This window comes from Eutrigla gurnardus (assembly GCF_963514095.1).
Source record: "Eutrigla gurnardus genome assembly, contig: SCAFFOLD_54, whole genome shotgun sequence".
NCBI classification, from domain to species: domain Eukaryota; kingdom Metazoa; phylum Chordata; class Actinopteri; order Perciformes; family Triglidae; genus Eutrigla; species Eutrigla gurnardus.
In genome coordinates, this window is record NW_028155488.1 from 175,247 (window position 1) to 194,155 (window position 18,909).

Below are 18,909 nucleotides of genomic sequence, written 5' to 3' on the forward strand. Positions count from 1 at the left end.
CAAATTCTGAATTGTAATGTTTTAGCCTCTGTGTTTCTGTGTTCAGCCATTTGTTACAATGTTAATACATATTCTCATTTATCTTCTTTTTCACTTACAAATAAACTGTTTACATAGAATGTTGCTGTGAAATCTGACAGTAAATCAAATACTGCCATCTGCTGGTGATAGAATGAAATGTCAGCTTGTTTACTTAAAATGTTGGAAAGTGAAACTGACAGGTGATTCAACGCCATTCCAGGTAGAAGGGCGTCGACTATTAACACGGATCGTACGGACTGATCACACAGCTTCGGTGAGTCTTGCTGTTAAGGGATCATTCACACCAGAGGAAATGGCTGAGAGAGATCTTCTTGAAAGTTACCTGACCTGCCACGTGTGTTCAGAGACTTTCAGTGATCCTGTGTCTCTGAGCTGCAGCCACAGCTTCTGTTCAAGCTGCCTGCAACGATTCTGGGAACAAGCTAACAACAAAAACTGTCCCATTTGTAAAAGAAAATCCTCCAAAGATATTCTTCCGCCGAACTTAACCCTGAAGGGACTGGCTGACTCCTTTGCTGAGAGACAGGAAACTGGATCACCTGAGACAGAAAAGGGAGAGGAGAAGGTGGAGGTGGTGTGTAGTAAACACCCAGAAGAGGCTAGGCTGTTCTGTGAGGATGAAGATCGAGTTGTGTGTCCTGTCTGTGAGGTTCCTATCCACCAGGGTCACAAGTTGATTCCTATAGAACAAGCAGTCAGAGACCTGAAGGACCGGATGAGATCTGACTTGGAGTCTCTGCAGGACAAGAGGGACAAACACGAAGAAGTGGAGGAAACATACGATGGAATGATTCAACACTCAAAGAAGCAGCTGTTGTCCACAGAGAGACGGATCAGAGCAGAGTTCAACAAGCTGCACCAGTTCCTGAAAGAGGAAGAGGAGTCCAGACTGGCAGCTCTGAGGGAGGAAGAGGAGCAGAAGAGGAAGAGGATCAGCAGAGAGATGAAGGTGATCCAGGATCAGATCTCCTCTCTGTCAGACAGTATCTCTGCTGTTGAAGAAGACCTGCAGAAAGACAACGTGCCGTTCCTCAGCAGTTATAAATCCACTCAGACCAGAACCAGAGTCCAGACCTCACTGTCAGATCCACAGCCGGTCTCAGGAGCGCTGATAGATGTGGCCAAACATCTGGGCAACCTGTCCTTCAGGGTCTGGGAGAAGATGAAGAATGTGGTCCACTTCAGTCCTGTCATTCTGGACCCAAACACTGCACACTCCATTCTCTGTGTGTCTGATGATCTGACCGGGGTGAGATGGGGAGACAAAAAACTGCAGCTTCCTGACAATCCAGAGAGAAACTCTCAGTATAACAACGTTCTGGGCTCTGAGGGCTTCAGCTCAGGGAAACACAGCTGGGAGGTGGAGGTGGGAGACCATCCACACTGGTTGGTAGGTTTGGCTAAAGAGTCATGTGACAGGAAGGAAGAAGGTTATGTGTCACCAAAATATGGAATCTGGTGTTTATTGTATCACGGGGGAAAATACACTAATGGAGCTGGTGAGACTGTCAGAGTGAAGAAGAGTCTCCAGAGGATCAGAGTCCAGCTGGACTATGATGGGGGGCAGGTGTCTTTCTACAACCCTGATGACATGACTCACATCTACACTCACAGAGACACTTTTACTGAGAAACTCTTCCCCTGGTTCAGTATCGGAGGAGCTGGTGATGCTAAAACAGCTGATATCAAAATATGTCAAAGTGAGGTTTCTGTGATGTTCAGGGAGGGAGGTGAGCTCTCAGCGACTCATTAGGATTTCAGAGTGGTGGTCGTCGTTTGTTCAGGTTTTTAAAGAAGATCTTTAATTTGAAACCAAACATAATGATTTACTGTTCAGAATGGAACAAAAAGTGAATGTTGATGTAATAATCTCTCTGTTTCCTTTCTACCAAGTGTGACTGTTGATTGTCAGACATATTCTATATATTACTTTAGTTCACGTATTTGAACAAAAGTGCAAGAAAATGTCACATGTCCATCAAATACACTTAAAGGTTGAGTCGGTGATTCTATCCAGAAATACTTTCTGTTATATACCTTGAAATCCTTGTAACATACCGATAGCAATGAATACATTAAATGCTCTGACATGAAAAACATTTTAAATTTTCATCTGTAGCCGTGGCAGGACTGTAAAAACCCCGTCCAATCAAAAACGTCAGGAGAAAATAATTGGACGGCCTGCCTGTCTGTCAATACTTCCTGATTGCGGCACTCTGAGGTCTGAACAAAGGGGGGCGGGGCTTTTTCAGTTCACCGATGTGTTCAAAGTTTCTGTGGTTTTTCCAATTGACCTACTCCTTGTATAAATATGTAAATATACCATTCCTTTTTCTGAACATCTGTCTGTCCAGTAATTAACACAGTTCTGTGTTTTTCCTACACCTCATGGTTGTAAACATAACTTTTGTCCCTAATTCAATCTTCCATTTTTTTTGGAGCAACCAACAGACAAACGTGAGGAAAGTGAAGAGACAGTGAGAGAGAGACAGAGAGGGAGCTGTAAGCCGCAGACAGACAGTTTTATTTTGCTTTGTTAAAAACAACTTACGGCAGCTAAATAACGCTCAGCTTTGTTGTTCACCTGATGTGTTGTTCATGAAGGGGTGTGTATGAGAAGAGATATTACATGTGTTCCTCTGCTTTGTGATGATGTGTTTTGTTTGCTCTGATGAGGATATTAAACTTCTTGCATGATTCTTGCCTTGTTGTTATTGTGTCTATATGGGTGCATGTGCTTTGGGAAGTCGTAGTGAACACCAGCAAATAGGGCTTCCCTGAAAGCCACTGTGTAATCCAAACCCAGTCTAAATAGTGTCATTGTTTTTATTTAAATATTTTTGGATAAAACATCTTTACACGTGGACTGTTAGTCGACAGTGTGCTGCTCCACACGGTTATAGATATAGAACGGAAAACAACATGATTTGGTTCAAAGTTGGCCACAGGGACCATTTCAGAAAATGAATGGATATGACACATTTGGAGCCTCTGTAAAAATGTCAGAAAACATCAGGGCCAAAGTCTTAATTAATAAAACACAAACTGTACACATAACTATAAAGACGTTAAAGTGATGGACACTTTAAAAACCTGGAGTTTACAATTAACACATTTTACACAATGTCAGAAGCTTCAAGTTGTCAAGTGTGATCCCTTGAAAGAAAAGACGGTTGTGCCAGTAAGCACTCAACTTACTCCCTTTTGTAATGTTTTACTCCTTTTCAGCATGTTTGATAAGACTGGTAGGTGGACATGACATTGATATAGTAACACAATAATTTTTAACGTTCATGCTCTGATTATTGAACCAGTAAATCAGACGTTACTCAGTACTTGAGTAGTTTTTCCACTAAATACTTTATTGCTCTTACTCATGTAACTATTTGGATGACTACTTTTTACTTCTACTTGACTCATATTATTAGAAAGTAACAATACTCTTACTTGAGTACACCTTATGGTTACTCTACTGCCCTCTGCAGGCCAGTGAGAGACTGATGATACTGGCCTGATGGTGGAGGATTCATTAATGGTCGTGTAGGTTTTGTTTTACATTTAGGTTTTTATTCTCGTTTGTGTTGCGTACAATGAGATGTAAAGGTGAGTATTATGTGTCTTTGTAATTTTAGAGGAAATGTTTTGCACAAGTGAAATACTTCTTTTATAGTATTTCCACTGTCTTGGAAGAGTACATTGTCATTTAATTAAATGATGATTTACATTGATACAAAACGTGTTAAACACAAATTCTGAATTGTAATGTTTTAGCCTCTGTGTTTCTGTGTTCAGAAATTTGTTTACAATGTCAATACATATTCTCATTTATCTCCTTTTTCACTCACAGATTAAATATTTACATACAAAGTTGTTGTGAAATCTGACAGTAAATCAAATACTTCCATCTGCTGGTGATAGAATGAAATGTCAGCTTGTTTACTTAAAATATTGGGAAGTGAAACTGACAGGTGATTCGACGCCATTCCAGGTAGAAGGACGTGGACTATTAACACGGATCATACGGACTGATCACACAGCTTTGGTGAGTCTTGCTGTTAACGGATCATTCACACCAGAGGAAATGGCTGAGAGAGATCTTCTTGAAAGTTACCTGACCTGCCACGTGTGTTCAGAGACTTTCAGTGATCCTGTGTCTCTGAGCTGCAGCCACAGCTTCTTTTCAAGCTGCCTGCAACGATTCTGGGAACAAGCTAACAACAAAAACTGTCCCATTTGTAAAAGAAAATCCTCCAAAAAACGTCCTCTGGTGAACTTCAGCCTGAAGGGACTGGCTGACTCCTTTGCCAAGAGACAGAAAACTGGATCACCTGAGACAGAAAAGGGAGAGGAGAAGGTGGAGGTGGTGTGTAGTAAACACCCAGAAGAGGCTAGGCTGTTCTGTGAGGATGAAGATCGAGTTGTGTGTCCTTTCTGTGAGTTTTCTCTCCACCAGGGTCACAAGGTGGTTCCTATAGAACAAGCAGTCAGAGACCTGAAGGACCGGATGAGATCCGACTTGGAGTCTCTGAAGGACAAGAGGGTCAAACACAAACAAGTGGAGGAAACATACGATGGAATGATTCAACACTCCAAGAAGCAGCTGTTGTCCACGGAGACACAGATCAGAGCAGAGTTCAACAAGCTGCACCAGTTCCTGAAAGAGGAAGAGGAGTCCAGACTGGCAGCTCTGAGGGAGGAAGAGGAGCAGAAGGGGAAGAGAATCAGCAGAGAGATGAAGGTGATCCAGGATCAGATCTCCTCTCTGTCAGACAGTATCTCTGCTGTTGAAGAAGAACTGCAGAAAGACAACGTGCCGTTCCTCAGCAGTTATAAATCCACTCAGACCAGAGCCAGAGTCCAGACCTCACTGTCAGATCCACAGCCAGTCTCGGGAGCGCTGATAGATGTGGCCAAACATCTGGGCAACCTGTCCTTCAGGGTCTGGGAGAAGATGAAGGATGTGGTCCACTTCAGTCCTGTCATTCTCGACCCAAACACTGCAGCCCCTATTCTCTGTCTGTCTGATGATCTGACCCAGGTGAGACATGGAGACACAAACCTGCAGCTTCCTGACAATCCAGAGAGAAACTCTAAGTATGCCGACGTTCTGGGCTCTGAGGGCTTCAGCTCAGGGAAACACAGCTGGGAGGTGGAGGTGCGAGACCATCCTGTCTGGTTTGTAGGTTTGGCTAAAGAGTCATATGGCAGGAAGGGAAAGATATCTATGACACCAAAATATGGAATCTGGTGTTTAGTGTATCACGAAGGAAAATACATTAATGGATCTGGTAAGACTATCAGAGTGGAGAAGAGTCTCCAGATGATCAGAGTCCAGCTGGACTATGATGGGGGGAAGGTGTCTTTCTACAACCCTGAAGACATGACTCACATCTACACTCACAGAGACACTTTTACTGAGAAACTCTTCCCCTGGTTCAGTATTGGAGAAGCTGGTGATGCTAAAACAGCTGATATCAAAATGTGTCAAAGTGAGGTTTCTGTGATGTTCAGGGAGGGAGGTGAGCTCTCAGCGACTCATTAGGATTTCAGAGTGGTGGTCGTCGTTTGTTCAGGTTTTTAAAGAAAATCTTTCATTTGAAACCAAACATAATGATTTACTGTTCAGAATGGAACAAAAAGTGAATGTTGATGTAATAATCTCCCTGTTTCCTTTCTACCAAGTGTGACTGTTGATTGTCAGACATATTCTATATATTACTTTAGTTTCACGTATTTGAACAAAAGTGCAAGAAAATGTAACATGTCCATCAAATACACTTAAAGGTTGAGTAGGTGATTCTATCCAGAAATACTTTCTGTTATATACCTTAAAATCCTTGTAACATACCGACAGCAATGAATACATTAAATACTCTGACATGAAAAATATTTTGAAATTTTCATCTGTAGCCGTGGCAGGACTGTAAAAACCCCGTCCAATCAAAAACGGCCGGAGAAATAATTGGACGGCCTGCCTGTCTGTCAATGCTTACTTCCTGATTGCGGCACTCTGGGGTCTGAACAAAGGGGGGCGGGGTTTATTCAGTTTGCAGATACATTCAAAGTCAAAGTTTCTGTGTTTTTTCCAAATGACCTACTCCTTGTATAAATATGTAAATATACCATTGCATGTTCCGAACATCTGTCTGTCCAGTAATTACACAGTACTGTGTTTTTCCTACACACCTCATGGTTGTAAACATGACTTTACTAAATTGAGCATGCTAAAGGATTTATTAGTGTTTCTTGCGGCTGAATTTGCCTCATTTTTTGTTATTTTGTAGAGATTAAATTTAATATTGTTTTAGTGACAGAAATATTGTTTGGCAATATCTAAATTTGCACATTTATATTTTCTATTTAGTCTATTTTACGTTGATGCTCTGATTATTGAACCAGTAAATCAGAGGTTACTCAGTACTTGAGTAGTTTTTCCACTAAATACTTTCTTGCTCTTACTCAAGTAACTATTTGGATGACTACTTTTTACTTCTACTTGACTCATATTATTTGAAAGTAACAATACTGTGGCGAGCTCGGCTCGTGTGAAGAACAACGGAGATAGCTCACTTTTCGAACAGCTTTATTAGCAACCTGTGCTACCACCAACAGTGCATACACGTTAGAACAAGGCCCCGGCAAAACATAACACCCGCCCCCGACTATATCCGCCTCCGGCCGCAAGGCGTAATGGGCAATGGAGTCCCTCTCAAGCGTACCGGCTCCCCGGCGCTACACAGCCCCCCCCCTAGCTGGTTAGCTGCCCCCAGCAACCTAAGAATCCAGCACATAGTCCCGCAGGTGTCGAGGCACCTGGGTTGGCCGGCGAGCCCACTGGGAAGGTGCGCCTGCCGGGTCAGGAGAATGTAACAGGGGCTGAGGCTGGACCTCCGGGTCGGCCTCAGCTGCAGTGAGAGTGGAGACTTCCCCCACTGCCTGCGCCAACGGCTGTTAAGGGGCCAGTCTATCCCGGTGAAGGGCCACAACCTGGTTGCGCTTAACCATCCGGACCCAGTACACCACGTCAGACAGTTTCTCCAACACCACGCACAGCCCCACCCACTGGCACATGAGTTTAGGGGACAACCCTTTCCTTCACTCCGGGCTAAACACACACACCTGGTCTCCTGCAGCAAAGTCCAACCCCCGGCAACGAGAGTCATAGGGCCCGCTTCTGACGGGCCCCAGCATCGGCCAGGGGCTTGCGTGTCAGTTCGGGGACCTCCCGCAGCCGTTCGCGGAGGTGGTAGAAGTAGTCCAACCCTGGTTCGCCCTCCACCTCAGGCTCAGGAGGAGGACCGAAGACCAGGTCCACAGGAGTGCGCAGCTCGCGCCCAAACATAAGAGCTGCCGGGGTGCACTTGGTGGACTCTTGGACTGCCGTCCGGTAAGCCCACAGAACTATAGGGAGGTGCAGGTCCCAGTCCCACTGCTGCTGGCTGGTCAGGATCGCGAGTTGAGTCGCCATAGTCCGGTTGAACCGTTCCACCAACTCTGCGGATGTAGTGGAGTCGTGCAAGTCTTCTTTACCCCCAATCGCCGGCAGACCTCCCCGAAAACCCGGGACTCAAAGTTCCGGCCTTGGTCGCTGTGCAGCTCCTCTGGCACCCCGAACCGGCAGAACATCTCGTTGGTCAGGTACTCAGCAGTGGTAGTGGCGGTCTGATCAGGAACCACGTACGCCTCTGGCCACTTGGTGAAATAGTCCATTGCCACGAGGACATACCGGTCCCACTGTCAGTGACTGGAAATGGACCGAGGATGTCGACGCCCACCCGCTCCATGGGGCCCCCACCTGGTACTGCTGCAGAGGGGCATGAGAGCGTCGGGTCGGCCCTTTCTTGGCGGTGCAGGAGTCGCATCGATGGACGTGCAGCTCCACGTCCTGGTGACAACCCGGCCAGTAGAACCGGGACCGGAGACGATGTAATGTCTTCGAAACCCTGAAGTGCCCAGAGCCCACTGCACCATGGACCAGTTGGAGGATTTGTGAGCGCCGTCAACGAGGAATAAGGAGCTGGTGGATGTGACGATGCCCCATGGGAGCCTGCCAGCGACGATAGATGAGGTCTCCCCGGAGGACCAGGCTGGACCACTGGGAATAAAGGGCTTTAGTCTCCATGTCCAATGGGGATACAGCCGTCCATGCTGGTCGTTGTCCCTGCTCCAGTCAACTCCGAACCCGGGAGAGGATAAGGTCTTGCCTCTGATCTTCCTGGAGTTGATGGGGGTTGAGAGCCTCGTGGTCACTGCTGCCATTGTCTGGGGGGTCAGCGTGCAGGACTGCCACTCTAGGGGTTGACACCTCCCTCTCCTCAGCGGGTTGGCAGTGCCTGCAGTCCCCCATCTCACAGGGCCGACGGGACAGGGCGTCAGCGTTGCTGTGGAGCCGGCCTGGGCGATGTTGTACCTCGAAGTCGTAGTCCTGCAGTATCTGCAGCCACCTGGCCAGCTGACCCTCAGGCTCTTTAAAGTGCAACATCCAGGTGAGGGATGCGTGGTCAGTCGGCAGCAGGAACCTCTGCCCGTAGTGGTAGGGACGGAAATGGCGGAGCCCGAGGATGATGGCCAGCAGTTCTCTGTGGGTGACACAATAGTTCCTCTCCAGCCGGCTCAAAGAACAGCTGTAGTAGGCCACTACCTGTTCCCCATGCTCCCCCTCCTGGGACAACACTGCACCGACCCCAACATTGCTGGCATCGGTGTCCAGGATGAACGGTAGTTTGGGGTCGGGATAAGCCAGAACAGGGGCTGTCGTAAGGGCGGACCGGAGCTGCATGAAGGCGGCAGTGCAGTCCTCGCCCCACCAGAACACCTGGCCCTTTTGGGTCAACTAATGCAGCAGGCTGGTGATGGTAGCAAAGTCTCTAATGTACCGCCAATAATAGGAGGCCAGCCCTAGGAAACTCTGCAGCTCCTGGATGTTCTGAAGAACTGGCCAGTCCCTCACTGCAGCGACCTTTCCCGGCTCGGTGGACACCCCTGCTGCACTGACAACGTGGCCCAGGAAGGACATCTGCTGCCGGAGTAAGCTGCACTTTTTCGGGTGCAGACGTAACCCGGCCTGGCGAATGGCTTTGAAAACGTCTCTCAGGTTACATAGAGCCCCTTCGAAGTCGGCTGCGTGGACCAGCAGGTCGTCGAGATACACCACACAGCGGCTTGGGGGGATGTCGGCCAGGACCCTCTCCATCAGGCGCTCAAAGGTGGCCGGGGCATTGCAGAGCCCGAAGGGCATTATGGTGAACTGCCACAGTCCCTGACCAATAGAGAACGCTGTCTTTGGTCACGCTTCCTTTGCCAACTCCACCTGCCAATAGCCGCTGCGGAGGTCCAGGGAGCTGAACCACCTAGACCCAGCAATGTGGTCGCAGGCGTCGTCAATGCGGGGCAGCGGGTAAGAGTCCTTCCTGGTGGCTTCGTTGAGGAATCTGTAGTCCACGCAGAACCGCCAGGTACTGTCTTTCTTCCTCACCAGGACTGCGGGTGCCGCCCATGGACTATCAGACGGCTCGATGACCCCCGCCGCTGCCATCTCTCTGATTTTCCCCTCGGCCGCGTTCCTTTTGGCGAAGGGCAGGCGGCGTGGGCAGAGACGAATGGGCCGTGTGTCTCCAGTGTCAATGTGATGCTGGACCAAGTTAGTCCGGTTACAGTCCTCGTCGTTGGCTGCGAAGATATCAGCAAACAGTTCCCGCAGCTGGCCCTTTTGCTCCGGGTCTAGACCCTCACAGCTCCGCTGGAGCAGATCCTCGACAGCAGCTCTGGTTTCAGCTGATGGTGTTTGGGCTGCTGCAGGGGGTGCGGCAGCCCCCCGTACCAGTGGTGCAAACGGAACTTCGGCGGCCGCTGTGTCGAGCATCACAGATGAAGCTCGGCCCTGGTGACGTCGATGTAGGCGACCCACTTGGTTAGGAGGTACAGGCCAATGATGCAGGGGTCTTGGATCTCGGCCAACCAGAAGTTGTGGTTGGTGATTTGGCCAGCAACAGACACATGAACCAGCCCTTCTCCTCTCATCTTGGCCCGCCCACCGGTGACTGTGGTTATATGGCGTTGTGTGATTTTCCAGCCTCGTGGCCTGGCGTCCTTAATATTGGGCAAAACTCCTGGTCGGACCAGGGATATGGTGGAGCCTGTGTCAACCAGAGCCCTGCATGGGGTCCCGTTGAGTGCGCAGTGCAGGTACAGTCCTCGACCGCTGCCCAGCCGGCCGAGTCTTGCGTATGGATCGACGAGGGGTGGTGCATCGTTCCCGGGAGGCGGTCCCCTCATTGTGCCCCCCCGGACTAGTTTAACAAAGGTTGGGCCGGTATGGGTCGAGGAGCGGGGGCTGGGCAGTGGCGTGCCATGTGGCCTGGTTCCCCGCACCTGTAGCAGCCCTCCACGTCTCTGCGGGTCCGCCCTTGACGTCGCTGTCGTGGATGGGGGGATGTGGATGTCACCTGGCATGCCACCTCCTCTTCGTCACTCTCTTCGTAGACCGCTTGGCACACCCGGTGTCTCTCCCGAGGAGTGCGGTCCTTTGGCTGCAGGACGTGCTCCACCCGTTCTGCCTCGGTTAGTGCTGAGGGAAGTGTCATTGGCTCAAACAGGCGAATGTGCTCCTGTAGTCGCTCTGGTTGGAGGCCCTGGATGAACGCTTGGAGGGCGAGTTCCTCCTGTGTGGCACTATCGAAGGTTGGGTAGCCTCGTCTTGCGTAAAGCTGTAGGTCAGCAGCGTAGGCGCCCAGCCTCTCCCCTTCTCTCCTCTGCCGGCGAGCCAACTCATTCCTGGCGTCATCAGGGAACATCCGGTGGCTAAACCGGCGCTGTATAGCCCGCTTGATGTCGGCCCACTGTAGGAGCTCCCCTGGCTGTAGATCCGTGAGGACCTGTTGGGCCTTTCCTTCCAGGGCGAGGGCGACGTGCCCCACTGTCTCTCCCTCAGTCCAGCATTTAGCTGTGCCGCCAGCTGCACTTGGAGCAGATAAGTCTCTGGTGGTTCATCTCCATTGTAGCGTGGGAGTTTTATGTTAGGCCACCAGGTGGCCAATGTGGCGAGCTCGGCTCGTGTGAAGAACAACGGAGATAGCTCATTTTTCGAAGAGCTTTATTAGCAACCTGTGCTACCACCAACAGTGCATACACGTTAGAAGAAGGCCCCGGAAAAACATAACACCCGCCCCCAGCTATATCCGCCTCCGGCCGCAAGGCGTAATGGGCAATGGAGTCCCTCTCAAGCGTACAGGCTCCCCGGCGCTACAATACTCTTACTTGAGTGCAACTTTTGGTTACTCTACTGCCCTCTGCAGGCCAGTGAGAGACTGATGATACTGGCCTGATGGTGGAGGATTCATTAATGGTCGTGTAGGTTTTGTTTTACATTTAGGTTTTTATTCACGTTTGTATTGCGTACAATGAGATGTAAAGGTGAGTATTATGTGTCTGTGTATTTTCAGAGGATCATTTACACAAGTGAAATACTTCTTTTGTAGTATTTTCACTGTCTTGGAAGAGGACATTGTCATTTAATTAAATAATGATTTACATTGATACAAAACGTGTTAAACACAAATTCTGAATGGTTTTAGCCTCTGTGTTTCTGTGTTCAGCCATTTGTTTACAATGTCAATGCATATTCTCATTTATCTTCTTTTTCACTTACAAATAAACTGTTTACATAGAAAGTTGCTGTGAAATCTGACAGTAAATCAAATACTACCATCTGCTGGTGATAGAATGAAATGTCAGCTTGTTTACTTAAAATGTTGGAAAGTGAAACTGAAAAGTGATTCGACGCCATTCCAGGTAGAAGGACGTGGACTATTAACACGGATCATACGGACTGATCACACAGCTTCGGTGAGTCTTGCTGTTAAAGGATCATTCACACCAGAGGAAATGGCTGAGAGAGATCTTCTTGAAAGTTTCCTGACCTGCCACGTGTGTTCAGAGACTTTCAGTCATCCTGTGTCTCTGAGCTGCAACCACAGTTTCTGTTCAAGCTGCCTGCAAGGATTGTGGGAACAGGCTAACAACAAAAACTGTCCCATTTGTAAAAGAAAATCCACCAAAGATATTCCTCCGCTGAACTTCACCCTGGAAACTGGATCACCTGAGACAGAAAAGGGAGAGGAGAAGGTGGAGGTGGTGTGTAGTAAACACCCAGAAGAGGCTAGGCTGTTCTGTGAGGATGAAGATCGAGTTGTGTGTCCTGTCTGTGAGTTTTCTCTCCACCAGGGTCACAAGGTGGTTCCTATAGAACAAGCAGTCAGAGACCTGAAGGACCGGATGAGATCTGACTTGGAGTCTCTGAAGGACAAGAGGGTCAAACACAAAAAAGTGGAGGAAACATACGATGGAATGATTGAACACTCCAAGAAGCAGCTGTTGTCCACGGAGACACAGATCAGAGCAGAGTTCAACAAGCTGCACCAGTTCCTGAAAGAGGAAGAGGAGTCCAGACTGGCAGCTCTGAGGGAGGAAGAGGAGCAGAAGAGGAAGAGGATCAGCAGAGAGATGAAGGTGATCCAGGATCAGATCTCCTCTCTGTCAGACAGTATCTCTGCTGTTGAAGAAGACCTGCAGAAAGACAACATTCATTCAACTGTCATTCTGGACCCAAACACTGCAGCCCCCAGACTCTGTCTGTCTGATGATCTGACCCGGGTGAGACGGAGAGACAAAAGACTGCAGCTTCCTGACAATCCAGAGAGAAACTCTAAGTATGCCACTGTTCTGGGCTCTGAGGGCTTCAGCTCAGGGAAACACAGCTGGGAGGTGGAGGTGGGAGACCATCCAGACTGGAATGTAGGTTTGGCTAAAGAGTCATATGACAGGAAGGGAGAGATATATGTGACACCAAAATATGGAATCTGGTGTTTATTGTATCGCGGGGGAAAATATATTGATGGATCTGGTAAGACTGTCAGAGTGAAGAAGAGTCTCCAGAGGATCAGAGTCCAGCTGGACTATAATGGGGGGAAGGTGTCTTTCTACAACCCTGAAGACATGACTCACATCTACACTTACAGAGACACTTTTACTGAGAAACTCTTCCCCCGGTTCTATATCGGAAGAGCTGGTGATGCAAAAACAGCTGATATCAAAATATGTCAAAGTGAGGTTTCTGTGATGTTCAGGGAGGGAGGTGAGCTCTCAGCGACTCATTCAGAGTGGTGGTCGTCGTTTGTTCAGATTTTTAAAGAAAATCTTTAATATGAAAACCAAACATAATGATTTACTGTTCAAATACACTTAAAGGTTGAGTAGGAGATTCTATCCAGAAATACTTTCTGTTATATACCTTGAAATCCTTGTAACATACCGATAGCAATGAATACATTAAATGCTCTGACATGAAAAATATTTTGAAATTTTCATCTGTGGCCGTGGCAGGACTGTAAAAACCCCGTCCAATCAAAAATGTGCAGAGAAAATAATTGGACGGCCTGCCTGTCTCTCAAAGCTTACTTCCTGATTGCGGCACTCTGAGGGTGCAGTCGAATCGTCAAAAAATAAGGTCCTAACTCCTATTCCTATCTCCTATTCCTTGACCTCTGGGGGGAAACGTCACGGGGTTAAGGAAAGGCGATAGGAGAACTCAAAAGGACTTAGGAAAAGTCTACCCCGGTGCTCAGAGAATCCGACCGGACTTTCACTAAGCTACGTCATTATAACGCGGCCGCTGATGATTGACAGCTGATGATCGGCACCGGCGATTGTCGTACGTCTGCGCTGGAGAAACTACAATAATGGACTACATAAAGCGCATCGTCCACTTCTCCCCATGTTGGTTTTATAAACAGCTGGTTCACTGACCGGCTTCAGGTCCAGCAGCTCCTGTTTGTTCTCCTGTGTCGGCTTAATCTCCTTTCCTTTCGTATAGGAAGGCCCGTTGCATCCTATACTAAAGGAGCTCTGAAATGAAGCATTGGAGCTCCTTTCCTTTGCATTTAGAGAATTCAAACAGCTCTTATCATGGCGGCCACTTGTTTACTTCCGGGTCACTTCTTCAATTAGGAACCGTTCAAAGTTTCTGTGGTTTTTCCAAATGAACTACTCCTTGTATACATATGTAAATATACCATTCTTTTTTCTGAACATCTGTCTGTCCAGTAATTAACACAGTTCTGTGTTTTTCCTACACACCTCATGGTTGTAAACATAACTTTTGTCCCTAATTCAATTTTCCATCTTTTTGGAGCAACCAACAGACAAACGTGAGGAAAGTGAAGAGACAGTGAGAGAGAGACAGAGAGGGAGCTGCGAGCCGCAGACAGACAGTTTTATTTTGCTTTGTTAAAAACAACTTACGGCAGCTAAATAACGCTCAGCTTTGTTGTTCACCTGATGTGTTGTTCATGAAGGGGTGTGTATGAGAAGAGATATTACATGTGTTCCTCTGCTTTGTGATGATGTGTTTTGTTTGCTCTGATGAGGATATTAAACTTCTTGCATGATTCTTGCCTTGTTGTTATTGTGTCTATATGGGTGCATGTGCTTTGGGAAGTCGTAGTGAACACCAGCAAATAGGGCTTCCCTGAAAGCCACTGTGTAATTTGAACTCAGTCTAAATAGTGTCATTGTTTTTATTTTAATATTTTTGGATAAAACATCTTTACACGTGGACTGTTAGTCGACAGTGTGCTGCTCCACACGGTTATAGATATAGAACGGAAAACAACATGATTTGGTTCAAAGATGGCCACAGGGACCATTTCAGAAAATGAATGGATATGACACATTTGGAGCCTCTGTAAAAATGTCAGAAAACATCAGGTCCAAAGTCTTAATTAATAAAACACAAACTGTACACATAACTATAAAGACGTTAAAGTGATGGACACTTTAAAAACCTTGAGTTTACAATGAACACATTTTACACAATGTCAGAAGCTTCAAGTTGTCAAGTGTGATCACTTGAAAGAAAAGACGGTTGTGCCAGTAAGCACTCAACTTACTCCCTTTTGTAATGTTTTACTCCTTTTCAGCATGTTTGATAAGACTGGTAGGTGGACATGACATTGATATAGTAACACAATAAATCAATGCATACAGTTTTTGCCACACATTCATCAGAAATAGATCCAGCCTTTTAAAATCATATACGTCTAATCCATTGATCTACAACTGTTGGCTGCAAAGACCTGACCTTATCTTTGAATTGTCGATGTTGAAAGTTTGCCAGCAGTGTTCCCCTTAATCTTCATCTCTAACAAGAATCTTTATTGTATTGTTTGCAGAGCTTCTGTTTGTTCTCCTGTGTTCATGTTTCCTGTCTGTCAAATGTAGTCAAACGTAGTGTTGGGGTTATCAACAGCTAATTATTAATGTCAATATGATTATCGATATTAATAATTATATTTAATAAATTATTATGATGTGAGGGAAATTCCTATTTAATCATGAATTTCTGTGGGCAAATGGCTGTCTGTCCTCATAGGTATTGCAGGACCATTTGTCACCAGGGGCGTCGCTAGACAAGCCCTTTGATGCAGGATAAGACAATGACCCTTTGATCAAACACAACTTCTGGGGACACCTGGAACGGGGGCTGTAGGATGTCAGACCTGTATGTAAATTCAACTGCATTATAAGTGCCAACAGAAACAGTGACTCTTCAGTCATTCCTGTGTCACACTGGGAATGGCTCATGCTGCAGCATTAAAAGATCTTCAGATTCGGATATTATGTCTTCTGGTATTTCATTGCCAAACTCTCACCTGCACTAGACTAAACTGGAATTTCAGTTGCAACGACAATGATATAATCATGAATCTACGGGGCACCACCCTGGGATCAGGGAAAAGATAACCTAAAACGGTATTCATTCTCAATATAAAGGTTTTATACTCACATGCCAATCATCCTGTTCATTGGCATAGAAGTATAACAACAATCGAACAATTAAAAAGGCGTGAAATTCAAGCACTAGCCTTCACAACCTGCTGTTATCCAGTGACATATACACAACAAGCACAAGAGACCGCTAGTTATAATATAATAAGATGTATTAAAATCAGTAATAATGATCACAATCAATAACACTGCAATTAACAAAGCCTTACTACCTAACTACCTAACACACAAAGCTAAGCTAAACAAAGGAAGAGACCCACGTGGAATGTGTGTGTGTGCGTGTGTGTGTGTGTGTGTGGAGACTCGGCGGTCTGTGATCAAAACTTAAAACACGTTAACAAGAATTACAAGTGTAACCCACCTGGCGTGTGTTCCACCAACCCTGCAGGTATGTCTAATGTCTAGGTTCTAAGAGGAGACTGAAAGTAAAATAGAGCAGTAAAGTAGTAAATGAAACACTTTTATTTCTTCCCACAATAACTCACACCAACAGCTAAACCGTTTAAATTCACTGTATTGGTTTCTGTTTCAATGTTAAACGGTTTGTTTCACTTTTTTCCGGTATTCACCTTTAAGTTAAACAATAGCTTTAAATGGATTTTTTTTCACTTCAATACACTTTTTTATATTTGTAACGAGGACCTTTAACCTGGTACACAATTGGGCATGACAAAATTTAAACAAACATCTGGCCCAATTTGAAGTTAAATTATCAATACCAAAACAAATATGGCAAATAATTGTTAGATAAATCGTTGAGACCCAACCAAAATAAAAAACAAAAAATTGAGATCTCAATGAACAAAAAACCAGCCTGCACAAAACGTGCAGGGAAAATTAATAATTGTCCTTATCAAAAGTCCACTGTGTGTTGTCTCTTTCTTTCTTTTTTATCTCTCAGAGTTACACACACTATCACACAATCCCTCATACTTCACATAATAACATTTCACTCACATATATGCTTTAACTTTTGCATCCATATGCTTAATAAAATAGCTCACAAAGAATATATTCACACATTAAGCACATAATATTAACCATGTCTGCTAAATTATCTGAATTAGCTGACCAACAGGCCTAATTAGCATTTTTTCACAGTATTTACACATTTCCAAAATAAACACACCATTCGTAATATCACCATGAGCTTATCAGCTTATCCCGACTTTTTTTTTTTAACACAATAAATCCACAGTCTGAAGTTATAAACCTTTTTCAAGTTATCAACCAGAATGCTAATTCACCGGGCTAGTTGAACGTGCTAATTCGCCGCGTTTGCTAACAGCTAACTCACCGGGATATTCAACAGCCACGTCGTTCGGACGGGTCAGGAACCTCCGCGACGTCGGACGACTTCTCTTTCCACGGTCAAAAAACTCTTCTAACGTAGCCTTTCTACTTCCTACTTTAAAGACAAGTAGTGAACTATTGTTTTGTGCTAATAACAGCTCTCTGCTGATGCTGCTAAGCTCACTCTCCACACACGTGTCTGTCGTTTTTTCGGACTGGAAACACTCGTCAGTGCACCACTTCCTATCACTCAGTTACACCACTAGGTGGCAGCGGCGAGCCACCAAACCTGAAAACTTAGATAATCTGAACTAGAATGGCTGTTCAGACTGCTGGGCTACACAGGGGCGGATCTACCGGGGTGGCATAGGGTGGCAAATGCCACCCTAAAAGAAAGCCTTGCCACCCCTGCTGCCACCCCAGTTTGCAGCAACGAATTCAAAGAAAAGTTATGTCCAATTTGACATTTACGAGCACATATTTCCAATGTCCGACTGCAGTGAATGCAGCACGAGATTACGTCAGATCAGCAAGACGCTGCTTTGTTTAGAAAAATTGAGTGGCGCGATTCGCGTAGCGAGGGACGTGTCCACAGGCAGCGGTGGTTCCCCGCGTCCCATTCATTGTCAACGTGAAAAGCCGTGCAATGCATTCTGGTAGCGTCGCGGCGAATGTCGAGAGACGGCCCGCGAGTTGGCCGATCGTCATCAGAGGCGCCGGGCTCGACTCGCCGCCTCGCAAACGCTCGCGAAAATCTTCTAAACTGATTGTTGTCGATCTAAAATAAAGACAGATTCAGCAACTGCATAGCTTATTTCTCGCTTAAAATGTTTTCAGAAACACCTTTCGGTGAACTATTTCCGTAGAACAAGAGAAAGTTTCCAAACGAGCCGCCATATTGGTCTGCGTGAACTCCGGAGCAGACAGGACAGCTGTGAAAGCGATCGTCCAATCAGGTGCAGCCATGAACTGTACACGTGATTGTATGAAGGAGAGCGCCTGTCAATCATCCTCTAGTGGCAGCCTGCCAAGCGTGCAATACTGGGAAGCGGCGCGTCCACTCGCGTTTAAAATCACCCCTGTGGACACGTACCTGGAGCCAGGAGTCGCGAGGAAAGAGCTTAAAAACTGATTAACTATCTATCACTAAATGAAATAATAATGAAAGCACAGTGCTAGTATAGTTGCTATGCTGATTTGAGATGATAAAAATCAGGTTGAACGTTATTTCGCTAACTATACATGTAATGTTAGCTAGGTCTGACGTTAGTTCTGTGTAAAGTAGGCTAAGAAAGCTAATATTGATTCAACGTCTGTCAAGGAAAACATTAAGTTACATGAAGTTACTTTGAATTTTACAGAAATGAAGAGGAAAGGTAGCATATTTCGTTTTTTCTCACCAAAGAAAAAGGAGAGAAAAATAGAAAATGAACTGAGCAAGGTAGACGGAGGAGATGAGGTGGAAGGAGAGAGAGAAGAGGTGGAAGGAGAGAGAGAAGATGTGGAAGGAGAGAGAGAAGAAGAATACGAGGTGGATGAGAGAGAGAAGGGCAACAGAAAGGTGACAGAGATAGAATACAAGGCCAAGGCGACCAGGGACAGGAGGAGGTGGGAGAACACCACAGCGGTCAAGATATGGAGGAGGGAGAGCATAAATGTAATGTAAATGGCAGCCTGTGCCCTTATGTAGTGTGTACATACTATTTCTCATCAAACTGTGGTAACTGTGAG

General features: G+C 46.2%; 3 protein-coding genes across 3 annotated transcripts; all 3 read left to right on the forward strand.

Annotated features, from left to right (window-relative positions):
* Nucleotides 1-334: 334 nt before the first annotated feature.
* On the forward strand, nt 335-1,795 carry LOC311010263 (nuclear factor 7, brain-like; the record flags this gene model as incomplete). The annotated part of the gene is made up of 1 exon (XM_084040797.1): nt 335-1,795. One exon carries the CDS (start codon nt 335-337, stop codon nt 1,793-1,795), a length of 1,461 nt encoding a protein of 486 aa, XP_083896923.1.
* Nucleotides 1,796-4,123: 2,328 nt separating this feature from the next.
* LOC311010264 (nuclear factor 7, brain-like) lies at nt 4,124-5,630 on the forward strand (the record flags this gene model as incomplete). Its single annotated transcript, XM_084040798.1, has 1 exon — nt 4,124-5,630. One exon carries the CDS (start codon nt 4,124-4,126, stop codon nt 5,582-5,584), a length of 1,461 nt encoding a protein of 486 aa, XP_083896924.1. The 3' UTR covers nt 5,585-5,630.
* Nucleotides 5,631-11,925: 6,295 nt separating this feature from the next.
* On the forward strand, nt 11,926-13,953 carry LOC311010265 (zinc-binding protein A33-like; the record flags this gene model as incomplete). The annotated part of the gene is made up of 2 exons (XM_084040799.1): nt 11,926-13,174; nt 13,913-13,953. 2 exons carry the CDS (start codon nt 11,926-11,928, stop codon nt 13,951-13,953), a joined length of 1,290 nt encoding a protein of 429 aa, XP_083896925.1.
* Nucleotides 13,954-18,909: the final 4,956 nt, after the last annotated feature.